General features: G+C 41.5%; 1 protein-coding gene across 2 annotated transcripts in view; it reads right to left on the bottom strand.

Annotated features, from left to right (window-relative positions):
- Positions 1 to 14382, bottom strand: part of LOC140937250 (DIS3-like exonuclease 1) — a 39892-nt gene that overhangs the window by 25245 nt on the left and 265 nt on the right. The window contains exons 2-12 of one of the 2 annotated variants that reach the window (XM_073386792.1): positions 12118 to 12173; positions 11463 to 11540; positions 10872 to 11023; positions 9773 to 9854; positions 8407 to 8551; positions 6240 to 6310; positions 5026 to 5099; positions 4855 to 4920; positions 3719 to 3813; positions 2308 to 2417; positions 604 to 636 (exon numbers count right to left, since the gene is read on the bottom strand). In XM_073386792.1, coding sequence (XP_073242893.1) covers positions 604 to 636; positions 2308 to 2417; positions 3719 to 3813; positions 4855 to 4920; positions 5026 to 5099; positions 6240 to 6310; positions 8407 to 8551; positions 9773 to 9854; positions 10872 to 11023; positions 11463 to 11540; positions 12118 to 12173 — 962 coding nt within the window. The remainder of the gene's footprint in view (positions 1 to 603; positions 637 to 2307; positions 2418 to 3718; positions 3814 to 4854; positions 4921 to 5025; positions 5100 to 6239; positions 6311 to 8406; positions 8552 to 9772; positions 9855 to 10871; positions 11024 to 11462; positions 11541 to 12117; positions 12174 to 14382) is intronic. The other variant, XM_073386793.1, reaches the window with a different exon arrangement.

The following is a 14382-nucleotide window of genomic DNA, read 5'->3' as shown; positions in this document are numbered from 1 at the left end:
ATTTAACAACAAGGAGTGCAAATGTTATCTTGCTGGCCATAGGTGTTGCGAGATTCGCATACACCAAGATCCCACATGCTCTTGGAGTTGTGTGCATTGTAGCATGTCCAAGTGCGTTTCAGCTTTCTCGCGTTTTGGAGGTTTTGGGCAGTTTAAGTGAGCCTTTATTCAGCCTTGACGTTTCACTTTCGTAGGGACTCAGTTTTTAGCGGTTTGCCCCCCTCCCTCCCTTCCCTCTTTCCACTGAATAGCTCAGTGGGACGGGTGCCTGCTTTCTTCCCTTGCGAATGGGGGCTAATGGCTCAAGGGTTGCCAGGATTTGCCAGCCATGGGAGCAGTCCCTTCTAGCAGCTGGCTGCCAATATTGGAAGCTCCTGGATATCTCAGGCACCTAACTTTCACTTTGCGACGCAGTTGTTTAAGTAAGTTTTTTGAAAAAAGAAAACTATCATGCCGAGTTATCCAAGCCAGAATAGTAAGGACGTTTTAAAACCGCACAAACCTCGTCGAAGTACGTGTAGAAAATTTAAAGAAATGGAGGTAAATGCTACAACATAAAGAACGTTTAAGACACTGGGTGGCCAAACATAACTGCACGTTTACCTTTCCCGCTATTTTTCTTGTTCCCTGCAACTCCTAAACAAAAAACAAACAAAAAAACGACCAAAAAGCATTTAGCTATAGCTTCAAGATGCGGAGCGGAGATAACATTGCAACTAATCTAAAATGTTATAATAATCTTAAGTGATATGAATATTTACTCAATACACATGCTATGCCCTTTTTACCAAATTAAATTCTCAGTTAGGAAGTTTACTGCAGAGTAAGGAGGGAGGTCAGCCAGAAGCTAAGGCTAGTCATACAAACATTTATTTCCCAAAATGTCGAAGTATTGAACGAAATTTCAGACCAGCGAAAACTCAAAAGAAAGGACTAAATCGTGCTCGGGATTCTGTCATTTGACTAAAAGAAAGCAGGCTTAGCCAGGTGCCTGTCTTCCATCTTCAGCTGGCTGTACTAAGAATAAGAACAGTAACAACTTGAAAAAAGACGGTGCTACAGTGTATTACAATATAAAATAATAACCGTCATAATTATTAACATCATCATTCAAGGGGACACAGGGGACACACGGAACACAAGTGACATAGGGGACACAGGATGACACAGGGGACAAAAGCGATACATGGGACACAGAGGACACAAGGGAATATAGGGGACAAAGGACAAAACGGACACGGGGCAAAAGGGACACAGGGGTCAAAAGGGTCACAGGGGACACAAGGGGACACAAGGGACACAGGGGGACACAGGGGTCACAAAGGACACATGGGGACCCAGGGACACAAGGGACACAGGGGACACAAAGAACAAAAGGGGGCACAAGGGACACAGGGGAGAGAAGAGACAGCGAACACAGGGGACACAAGGGACACAAGGGACACAGGGGACACAAGGGGCACAGGGGACACAAGGGACACAGGGGACACAGGGAACACAAGGGACACAGGGGACACAACGGACACAAGGGACACAAGGGACACAGGGGACACAAGAGACACAGGCGGACACAGGGGACACAAGAACACAAGGGACACGAGGGGACTCAGGGAATACAAAGGACACAGGGGATACAAGTGGACACAGGGGACACAAGGGACACAGGGGACGCAAGTGGACACAGGGGACACAAGGGACAGAGGGGACACAGCGGACACAAGGGGAGACAAGGGGACACAAGGGGACACAAGGGCCACAGGGGACACAAGGGACGCAAGGAACACAGGGGACACAAGGGACACAGGGGACACAGGGGACACAGGGAACATAAGGGACACAAGGTGACACAGGGAACACAGGGGATACAAGGGATGCAAAGGGACACAGGGGACACAAGGGACACAGGGGACACAAGGGGACACAGGGAACACAAGGGGCACAGGGGACACAAGAGACGCAAGGAACACAGGGGACACGGGACACAAGGGAGACAAGAGGACACAGGGGACACAAGGGGACATAGGGAACACAAGGAACACAGGGGACACAAGTGGACACAGCGGACACAAGGGATGCAATGGACACAGGGGACACAAGGGACATGGGGGACACAAGGGAAAACAAGGGGACACAGCGGACATAGGGGACACAGGGCACACAAGGGACCACAAGGGGCACAGGGGACTCAAGGGACACAGGGGATACAGGGGACATAAGGGACACAAGGGCAGAGGAGACGCAAGGGACACAGGGGAAACATCATAGATCGTTTTTAAAAAAGCTTCACTTGTTTAAGCTTAGGAGTACCTCGTTCTCGTCAAAACTTGCAACATAATCGCGCCAGTTTCTTTGCAATATTCCAATCACACGGCCAGTAGGCATTACATCACTCTGCTCTCCAACAGACAGTTGTTCACCTACGGATAAGTGAAGGTTTGTATTTGACATTTTTCAAAATATTTTTAGGTGCTTTAATTAGGCCGAGCTGTAAGCAACACTCTTTTGCCATCCTTCCAGTTATAACATTTGTTTATTGTACAGCACCTGGCCTGGCTAGTATGTAGAACCCAGGACTTCTATAATTATTGGAACCATTGATAATACAGAACAAGCTCCCCATGTACAGATTTATAAGTCCACCTGTGGCACAATCGTCTTTCCGAGCGAGCTTGTCATTTCCCACAATCACATTCGCGTTTGATTTTAAGAGCTCATTGCATAAAAACAACTAAGGGTAATAGAAAGTGATTTTAATAAGGTTGGCATAAAAGACGAAAAGATTCCCCGCACTTTCCTATTCCAGTACCTGTTTACCGTGTCTTGAGTGGATTCAACTTACAAGCGATTTCAAGGGTTCTCTTATCTCCCAGAGAACGCCTGCACTGCAGGGTTCAGTTGTTCGAAGGCTAGTCTGCTACACAGCCGTTTTTAGTGTCGTCACGCAACGCTCCTCCCCCCACCCCCCTGAAGGGGAGGGGCGCTGCGTGACGACACTGAAAACGGCTGTGTAGCAGACTATTTGAAGGCTGAACAACACTAAACCAGGGGTTAAAATTTACTCCGAGTTTCTTCGTCTTTTGTTCGGAAGCATTTTCTCGGAGAGTTTACTCTATTACTTTTTGGGCATCCAATCATTTAATTGTGGACAAAAAGAATTCAACTGAATTTGCTTAATATCTGTGTTTAAATTTAGCATTAAACCTGAGTAATGGTGCCCTCACCCAGGGGTCAATTTAATAAAACTTTCACGAGTGTAATTTGTTTTAGTGTCCGAAAACGATAGCTACACTTGTAAATTATACTTGTAAAAGTCTTATTACAGTGGAATCCCGTTAATACGGTCACCAATGGGCCAAAAAAAATTGGCCGTATTAACGGGTGACCGTATTAACGAGGTGGCCGTAAGGCGGGCTTCCACTGTAAATTGACCACCGCTTTCAAAAACCCGGCCCAGGTTATTAATAGAGCGTTTTCACTTACGTGGTCAACAGCTATACAAATATTTTGAACAAAAGAAAGATTTTACATAAGAAAAAGGTTCTACTCCCAACGGATTGGCTTGGAAAACCAACATGGTCGCCGTTCCATTGCTTTAGTACATCAATATGGCGGACATGACGTCATGTGAAAACGCTCTATTAGCACGTTCAAGTTTCTTTAAAACAAGAGGCCATTGAATGTAGCAAGCTGTATCGAAGACCATGCAATATTTCATTACCTTCATTCCTGCTCTTAAGGGAAATAGATCTGCCCTTCCACTGAGATTTATGTAGCAATTCAACAACCACAATATCACCATGGACCGCTCGATTTCTATGTAATAAGCCGGAAGAATTCATCAGCAGTTTTGTCAGTAATAAGGTAAGGATTAAAAGCAAAGATTGAGCCATTCTTGATAGTAATCGAGTATCATGTGACCAAGTACCATATAAGTATCAAACCTAACTAAATTATGAGCCCTCAGGTGAAACTAAGTATTTCACTGCGTCTGAAATCGTTCTTTTAAACAGAATTGCAGAAATATCCTTTCCTGAGAAAGAAGCCGACATTTCGCGACGCCACCAATAGTATTCCCGCGAAATGACGGCTTAGGAACAAGGGCAGAAATTCCATACTGATGACGCGTCACTACCAACATCTGGGTTGTGCTTCTGATTGGTTCAATTTGCTTCGTCCAATCAGAAGAACTACCCAGACCTTGGTAGTGATACGTCATAAGTATAGAATTCCTGCACTTGCTCCTCAGGAAAAATAGTGGTGGAGTCGCGAAAAGTCGGCTCTATTCTCAGGCTTAACTATCATAGTTCCATGGAATGCTCTATCTTGATACATTAATCTCTCTTAAAACTCACACCAGTGGAACTGGTCGTATGTTTTCCCTCCGCTGAGGTGTCTGTCTTTCAAAGGAGAAAGCCCAGTTGCAGAGCGACAGGGAACAACTTACGGTGTCAGTTTTATAAAGATGCCAGTTAAGACAGAGAGTCACTTAAAGACCTTCGACTTCGTTCCCTGGCTCTGGAAATCGCGGAAAGAAGGGAGACAACGAGAACGAGAGGTTGGAGGACCTTGGGAAAATAAAAGTGATCTTCGTCTACGTTTTCGTTTAGAAACCCGCTAGCAGTTAAGAAAGAATACTATGTTATACAACTCTGACACGCACGATGCCTACGCTTTAGACAAGAACGTTTGGGAGCTGTAGAGTATGACAAGAGCTAAAACGCTTTTACGTCCGTTGAAACAACCTAAAAATTTGAAATGACACTTAAGGCTCTTGATCAGCTGTTTCACGTTTAATTAAACCTAATAGGGTTTAAGCGCAAAGTAAAATTAAACGTTATAACATCCCAATCATACCTATTTGCCATGCCACAGATTAATACATCTGAATCTAGGGAATCTTTGCTGCTTGAAGTACTCTCCCTACAAAGAAAAAAATATTAAAGAAAATTTTTGAAATGAGTTGATGGAGTTTTGGTGGTGTTAATATCACAAGGACCATCAAATTTTGTTTAGCGTGTACTGTACCCTGACTCCTGGACAAATGCCTCGTCTTGTGCGCAGTGTTTGTTGACATTAAGACAGCCCTGTAAGAACCGACCCTAAAGGAATTCACAGATAAAAACTGTTTATGAAAGCACCCACATCATTTAGAATATAAACTTTGTTTTTTCACTCATTCACGTGCTTCGCCAACAGGCACGGAACAAAAGTCCAAACTACAGTGTATGTGTTGCACACTACCTCATTTTACAACTTTCAGCATTTAACAGTTTTATAATGCTGCACCATTATTATCACCACCACCACCACCATACTCATCAAAATCATCATCACCACTACCACCACCACCACCATCGTCATCATCATCATCATTATCATCATCTTTATCATCTCGATCATTTTTATCTTCATTATCATAACAATAATAAAACGGTCACGTGATTACCAAATTTTCTCGGATGGTAGATTACTTCATTTTCTTACCCATGGTGCTCTACCGTGCGCTTCGCGCACGAGAGTTCCGCTATTAGTATTCTCCTCTAACTGGAAGGGCCCTTTCCTCTGGTAAACAGAACTTGTAACAAACCTTTGTTGCTAAAAACTCAGATTTTCTCAATTCCTTTTGACCAGGTGATATTTAACAATTATTCCTCGAGCCCGAATGGGCTCTGAGTCAATAGCCCATGAGGCCTTCGGCCTCATGGGCTATTGACTCAGAGGCCATGAGGAATAATTGTTTTAGTAAAATCCAACTAGTTGGTTAAAGATATCGAGACCAAACAACTTTAGCTAGTAAAACGCGTTTCAGTTGCCATTGTTTTAGATTTAAAAGCCGGCGCTTTTCGCTACTTGTGGGCTATAACATACAGCCTAGAACGCAGCATTGATTATACACCACTAGTTGGGTTTACTAAATAACGATATTCTTTGTGTGGGGAAAATATGAGCTTGACCCTTCTCTTGAGTTCATTTCTCAAGGTTAAAAAATCAGTGGACGAAATCCTCCTAAGGTGTTATACTTAAAAAAAAACAAAAAACATTTTGGTCGGCCTGTGCACAGAACTATTTATTTCTAAGGATTTTAAAGCGAAAAATCCAATTCTTTTGGTCATGTTTTTATCTTAAGGACTTTCTTGTTTACCAGAGGAATAAACTGCTTTTAACAATTGAAAGCAAAATAATGTTTTCTTTCTGTGCAGTGTTTTATCCATAACCAGTTTGAATTTTAGTGTACTTACCGATTTTATCCCAGCTTCCAGAACTTCTAAAGGCAGGTACTCGAGGTATTCCTTTGTTACCACCTCTGTGGCTGAAAAGTTGAAAAGATAAAAGTATGTACCAGCTCCATTTTCATTAGAGTGTTATTTAAGTGTCAAAATATTTATGAACAGTTTCCCTCTGCTAGGAAAGACGTTTTCAAATTACTATCTTTTAAGTTTTCAGAACGTATTTCGTTTGCTTATCCCAAACTACGAGGTCTTTTTACGGTATCTGGTCACCTCGCCACCAAACCATCTTGCCACTAAGAATAGAACTTAGCTTAGCATTGGTTAGAAACTTTCTTAACCGTTACTTTATTTTCATATTTCAAAGAAATGACTAGTAATTGTGAAACGTTCCTGCCAGTTTTTTAATCTCTCAAATGTCAAAGTTTACATTCACAGAACCTATACATGTATTTTTAGTATTTGCATTATCAAAAGCATAAGACGTTCGACGCAAGGATTGTCAATTAGGATCGACAGATTTCTATTTGGCTCTACTTTAAATTCGAATGAGCTTGAAGAAAAAGTAAAAATCTTAGGTAAGTAATCCTAGGTATTAAACTGTGTCAATTATTTCCGAGTTATTCTTTGGTGGCGAGTCGACTTCTTGGTGGCGAGTTGACCGTAACACTTTTTTGCTGGGTACATAACCATAATCACAATGCCAACAGTAGATGACAGTGTCCGCTAATTACTTTTGGTGGTTTACGGTCAAGTCGCCCAATAGTCACGTTGCTCGATGTTACTTCGCCTGAAATAAGAGTAATGTCACCTGAAAGTTATTGTAAAGTCGCCCGAAATCAACATCCTATTACACATTTACTGCTCTTGTTTTGTCGCATCAAGGCTTAAAGAAGGAATCGAGCACCTTCACCGTGTTTGTTACGTCTCATAATTGCTTAAAGAACGAGATACATTACACACACTGCTTTGCTCAACTTTATTTCTCTCTGTCATACACAGGATGAAATTTCGGACGACATACCAATTATAAATTTCCAGCAAAGTAATTTTGGTTTCGGGCGACATAACTTCAGGCGAGATAACTTTCTATTCCGGGCGACTTGACCGGTGACCTTTTCGCATTTTGTTCACTTTGTTCTTGACCACCAATCTTCCGATCTAAACCCAAACGTACGGTGGCCCAGAAGGGCAACACATGCAAATTAAAAATGTTGCTGCAAACTAAAAATTTTACCTGCAAATTAAAAAGAGGACATGGAAATTAAAAATTGTACATGCAAACTAAAAATATTACAAACATGAAACATGAATGGGCCGACGGCTGTAAGGCCAGGTCGCACGGCTCGGACCAGGTCCTCATCACTCATACTGCGCGCGCAGGACTTTTCATTTTTAATTTGCATCGATATGTTTTCTATTTTCAATTTGCAACAGAATTGTTAGTTTGCATGTACCATATTTAATTTGCAGGTAATATTTTTAGTTTGCATGTACAATTTTTAATTTGCATGTACTATTTTTAATTTGCAGCAACATTTTTAATTTGCATGTGCAGGGCTTCTGATAATTCGCGGAAAAAAAAGGCAAATTTCACGGGATCTTTGGGGACAAAATCGCGGAAAAATCGGTCGATTTCGCGGGAATTTTCAGGGCAAACTTGGCCGGAAAGCAATCGGTAAAAAACCGGCGGATTTTGTGGTTATTTTCAGGGCAAATTTCGCAAGAAATCGATCGGTTTTGCGCTGATCAGACTAGCGTTTTTAATGTTTTTCTAACAGAGGACATCATTTGCTCTTTCAACAGCAATACGCTCTAGAAATGAATCAATGGCAAAGCCTTTAACATCATGGCTAGTGCCCAGTTTTTCGCAACATAATCTACGCCTGGTAGTTTCGGAACGTTGTTTGCACGTTTCAGTGACGAAGTTTTGACATAAATTTGCGAGTTTACGGCAAGTAAATACCCCCAGTAGCTGAGACAAGTTTCAAAATTGCTGTACAGACATGTATTTGATAAGATTTCTACCGAATTTCGCGGCATTTTGCGTGTTTTTGTGAATTTCGCGGGATTTCGCGGATTTACCTGAATTTCGCGGCACCGCGACCGCGCGAAACATCAGAAGCCCTGCATGTGTGACCCTTCTGGGCCACCGTACAAACGAAATTAAACAATTTACCTGATTCTTTTAACTCAGCATTCACAGCGGCCAGGGAGTAGTACAATTCAAGTACAGATTGTATATTAGGATAAAAATTATTCAAGTAGTTCTCAGTACTCAAAACGTACACACCAAGATGCTTGCTTTCATAGTTTGCTGCCATCTACATGGATAAAAAGGGTGAGAAAATCGTTAATCCAAAAGTCACAACAACGACCTGTGTCAAGTTTGTTCTTGAAGAGCATGCCCCATATAAGGCAGTCCGGATTCCAGACTACAGCTGTCAGGAAATTTTGGCTTGTGGAATACGGATTCTTGGGCTTTGGAATCCGTATAATTCAGATCCCGCTAACGATTGCAATCCAGCAGGGGTGTAGCCAGCCCATTTTTGGTTTGATAACTCTTCCGCTTGTAATAAATTATGCATTGCTGGGGTGAACTAAAGAACCTTAAGAGGTTAAAGTGTTGGTGATGTCAGACTAGTCATGTGTGCAATTTTCAGGATATGTGGAAATGAAAGTCAGCAAGGCCTACAAATAGTTGAAAAGCCGGCTACGCCCGTGTCCAGAATCCAAGTTCCACTGGCAAAGAATATGGAATCAAGAAATCCAGAATCCAAAGACTGTCTTGGATTCCCTTATTTTACATGGGGTAAAAATGGCACCAAAGCAAAATCACCTAGATGTGAGAAACATGTAGAGGTAGCCTAAGCAGCTTCGAACATAACGGCAAGTAAAGGCAGAGAAGACGTAGAAGGAAATCAGTTAGGTGAACTCGCGTTGTTTAGAATTCGCAAGGGGGCGAAACCACTTTCATTCATTGCGACTGTTCCAACACAGGTTGCGAAATGTCAGCAAAGTTTCCAAAGTTCATCTGTTAAGGACCACATCCAAGGTGAAAAAAAAAACAGCTTAGGGGTAATTTCCCAAAGTACGTGTCTTCATGCCTTATAAAACGTAGCCTGCATAAGGGGTATCGGGTCGTGTTTCGCCCAAAGTTTGATTTACCCAATGGCAGTTCGCCCAGACTAAGTCGATTCACCTGATGTCTATTTGTCGTTCTTTAAACCTGAGAAAAAAGGAATAAGAATGGAAAGACAGGGACTGCACATGTGGAATTCAAGGTTAACTAAAATAACATCTCGGAGAAGTAGGTTCACCATGTTGTAGAGTGTTGTATGTCATCAGTCGAATCGACTTTATCCTAGCGACTTTCGGGCGGAACTACCGCAATTCGCATGCAGACGTCTCCTATTTCCTTTTTAGCTCTGTCTTTTTGGGGAGCAACAAAGAAAAAGATACGTCTGCATGCGGGTTAAAAAGCTTGGGGTCGAGGTTGTGTAGAGGTTAGTAACCAACAAGTGTAATGTAGGTGCAGAGCTTACCTCTTGGTCTTCAGTAAGTACAACAATTGGAATCATTTGTTGTAAATGATTATGATACCACACAGCCGCATTGTAAACCGACCTGAAAAGATACACGTGAAATGATTAAAATCAGGAAATAACGTAAAAAAATCTGAAGATGACACTAACTTTCCAAGGATGAACAAAAAATATCAGGAAAAGAGGCCATTAATCGCACTCAGTTGCCTTTAACAGAATAAAGTGAAACCTCGATATAACGAATGGCCAAAGGCCTAGCAAAATTAATGTGTTCACTATAACGAGGTTTCGTTATATCAAGGGTCTTTTTCATATATTTTTCTACTACTGCGGAAAGAAAATAGTTTGTTCTACCCAGGATTTTGTTATATAGAGGTTCGTTATATCAAGGTTCCACTATAGTGTAAAGTTCCTGAGCATATGAAGTGCTTCAAAGGATGTCAGATATACAATGAACTCAAAAGTACATGGTGTTGCATGTTCACTGTTCTTGTTTAGAAGCAGTTATTCCTCTAGATGGTAAAATTCTAGACAAGCTCTCCATTCTGGGTGGCATGCAAAGTAAGCTGCAAGAGAATGGCAGCCCTCATGCATAATATTTTCACCATTCCCCAAAGTCAGAGTCCAGGGCTCAAAATCAAAATAATCCTAAGGTCGCCTTTTGGCAACCAACTTGAGAAATAAAGTGGCCAGATGCAAATTTTTAGTCTCCAGTTTGTATAATGTAAATGATGCAGTTCATAATATGGCACGATCAATCAGATTTGATTGTTTGAAAATATCGTGGACAGAAGTCAGTATAAATTTGGAGGTCAACTCACTTTGTTTATGCGATTTGGCACATTTTTCTATGATGAAAGCAAAGCAAGATAGGATGAAATGTTTGTTTCAACTTTACTCTTTTAATTTAAATCTAAATGATAGAGAAATCTGGTCCCCAAAGTGGTGACTAAACAAGAATTTTTAGTTGCAAAGAAGAAAATGTTAGTCGCATTGGTGACTGTATCAGTGAGGGGTCACAATTGCAGGCCCCGCAGACATTGCTCGCAGGACTCTGATTGCAGGCTTTCATATCTTAAAGGTGGTGCGCATTACTTACCTCCACTGCCAGTCTTCTGAAGACTCTCCCGGCTCCCGAGGTACGTATGCTCCATCACAAAACTCATTGCTGAATATGATACATTGCTGTCTGCTGTCATTGACAAGATTTTTTAGTTGGGAATGAAGTTTTCTTCCCCCTTGGTGCTGGACCTGACAGAGTACATGTACAAAGAAAGTCAGTCTTATAGCTTGCTATTTGAGCAAGCTTGAACTTGCATGTACTAGCCCAAGAGTCCTTCTTTTTTAGTGTTTTGATAAGCAGGGTTGATTACAATGCTTTCTTTAACATGAATTCCCCCAAAAAATCACTTGCCTGTCGGGTAAGTTAAGAACAGAATTTAGTAGCCTGTTAGCAAAATCCACCTGCCCCACGCTAACGGATGCTAAATTTTCTTTGCATGCTGCATGACAACAGGAATTAACCAATACATGTACATGTAATTACAGTACACTTCACAGAAATATATAAAAAGAGAAACCTACTGAATAAGAAAGTATATTTCATAATTTAATGTAAAGGGTGTAGCCAGTGTAAAAATGACCCAGACATTTCATGAATTTGATATTTAAGAAGGTCATGTATACTCACAAAATTCACAACAGTTTGAAGAAAAATTACTCCTTGAATTTCCGGGCACTCAAATACTTCCAGGAACAACTTTGAAACCTGAAATAACAAATTGACAACAATCAAGAAAGCCAGAGTATACCTGTAATAAAGAAGGGGTAAAACTATGCATATGAAATTAGATCTAGGTATTCTAGCTGTAGCAGTCACACAAGAATCTGACCATGCATCTTTTCCAATGAAAAACCAAGGCAGAAGGATATACAGTAATCAACAATGAAATCAGGTGTGATTTCTGCACTGAACTTCCTGTTATAAAGGTGCCAGCCAATTGAGGAGTTACATGTACCTTCAGCATGTACATGTAGGTCTCTGAACTATGTAATCAGTAAAGGTACACTGTAATAAAAGTGCACACAGTCATGTCCAAGGGCCCACATGGCAGGAGCTCAACCCAATCTCTCCCATTTTCATAGTAATTTTTGCCCCATCCCCACTGACTGAACATCTCCAACAGGTTGTACATTATACTCAGTGGAGGAACACTGTTCATCTTGTTTGGAACAACAAGATCATTTAAGTCTCAATCTCCATTAAGAACTGAAGCCCATGTGCTACCCACTACAAAACTGGGCAGCATAGTCATTTCCTAATAATATTACCATGTATCACATACCTGACAATCAGGTACAACATGATGGGTCAGAGAAGAGGAAAGCTGGTTTCCACTGCCTACACAAGATATACATATTAAAGACCAGGTATTTAGCATAAAACTATTGAGACTGAGTATGATATGATGAATTATGAATATTAAGGAGGGTGCATATGTGGTATCACCCTCTAAGATCTTCATTATTCTTCATAAAAATAATTATCAAACAAAAGCCAAATCCAATAATTGTTTTATTGTTCATTATTACAATATTTCCTGTTTCAAAACAAGCCCCAGCCTTCATAAAATATTTTCCTGTTTTTTCGCGATTTCAGGACATGAAGTGATGTTTATATATTCTGGCAGATACATCTATTCTTTGAAAAGCAGTTGTCATTTGTAAAGTGGTAATTTTGGTATTTTTGCTACGTTCTAGGGTAGCAGTAAAGGCTGTTATTTTCTTCTTGGCATAACATGCCTAGGAGCAAGGGTGCACTAGGGGAGCAAGGGTGGCGCAGTAGTCAGAGTGCTCGCCTCCCACCAATGTGGCCTGGGTTAAGCTTCCAGCGTCGATGCCATATGTGTGTTGAGTTTGTTGTTGGTTCTCTCCCTTGCTCCTAGAGGTTTATCTCCGGGTACCCCTGTTTTCCCCTCTCCTCAAAAACCAACACTTCCAAATTCCAATTCGATCTGGAACATACAGACACATTTAAACGAGTTCATATGAACTCCTATGTGCTTGTGGGTAAACAAGCAATTTACAATTTTTTTTTTTACTCTACTATTTTCTCGAGCTCTGCATTACCAAAATAACTCAGCTACTGTTCTGGTTATGAAGAATAATTATTAGACATGGGTAAAAATCCCAAGGGTGGGGATGTTTGACAATGTCGCGAAAGAGCCTGGAAGCTACAATCATCATAAAAAGTGCAGGGAAGGCTGCTACCTTTTACCTCTTTTTCTACTTCTCCCCCCCCCCCCACCCACCCTCTGGCTCAATGTTGAGCAAAACACTTTGATACTGATGGCACAGGCTGGAAGTGTCCCTTCTGTCTTATAGAGGATCTCATCCATGAGGAAGAAAAAGTTTATTTTATTGCAATATACAGTGTACGTATGCATACAGCTGTATGTATGCATTGTTAATTTATAAAAATCATACATTCAGCCCCAGGGAGGCATATTTGACACTAGCATTTGGCCCCTGGGCAGGGAATTTGACTTGAAAATAGGGTAAAATGTCAAATCCACCAGGGTATGCCCGACCCCACTACCCTGAGGCTAAACATTGACTGGTGCATTATGCTTGATGGTTGCCTGCGTGCAGACGTCTCCTATTTCGGAAAAGGGACGTCTGCGTAACGCCGTCGCTAATCGTGTTCCAGCGTCCCGCTGGCTTCCCAAGATCTTGGGAACATGCTGTGATAGGCTGACACAGTGCGCATTGTTTGACATAACGCTGATTGGTTGTTATCGAATCTGGTCTGATAATGTATGCGGTGATTTTTGTAATCGGGGTTTTCCAGCCAAAACAAATCAAAACATGTGCCATTGTGGGCAGACCGTTTGAAGAAATCTTGTGCGAGGCCGCGGAAAATTTAATGTGTACAAGGAAATTATTTCTTTACAATTTACTGTGCATGAAACATCACACAGTGTCTGAAAAAACCACAAAAGCGGCATGGACTTCGCACCAGGCAGGCATTTCAGAGAAAGCCAGCCAGAGAAACTAAAATCTTTATTTGGCCGTAATAAACAGAGGTCAAAGAAAATTTAAACACTTTACAACTACATCTGAAATCAAATCCTATCAGGAACACCCACAGAAGCATAAACTACAGGAAATGACTACTCAGTATGCATGTAACAAACCTGCTTCATGATCTCTAAATGTAAGACTTAGTGCGGCAAAAACGAGATTTACTCAGTCAAAGTTGAGAATGCTACATGCACTGTGTGGTGCTCGTAACCTTCGCGCGAGAGAGAAAAGAAGAAAAACCTCTGTTCAAGCAGACTCTCAAGGTCACGTTTCGCATTATCACGAGCTTATGATGTTGTGTTTGGCCTGTCAACTCTTATTTCTAACCGGATATTATTTCACAATTTATGCGAAATAGAATACCCTGCCAGCGGGATGCTGGAACACGATTAGCGACCGCGTTACGCAGACGTCCCTTTTCCGCGTGCAACAAAGGAATTAGGAGACGTTTTCACGCAGGCAAGCCTGATGGCCGAAAGATGTGTTCTGGTAAAAAGCGACAAAAGCGTGATTCATTTTTTTTTAAC

Source organism: Porites lutea, chromosome 5, assembly GCF_958299795.1.
Source record: "Porites lutea chromosome 5, jaPorLute2.1, whole genome shotgun sequence".
NCBI lineage: Eukaryota > Metazoa > Cnidaria > Anthozoa > Scleractinia > Poritidae > Porites > Porites lutea.
Note: the sequence above shows the minus strand (reverse complement) of the source record. Positions and strands in the feature narration are given on the sequence as shown.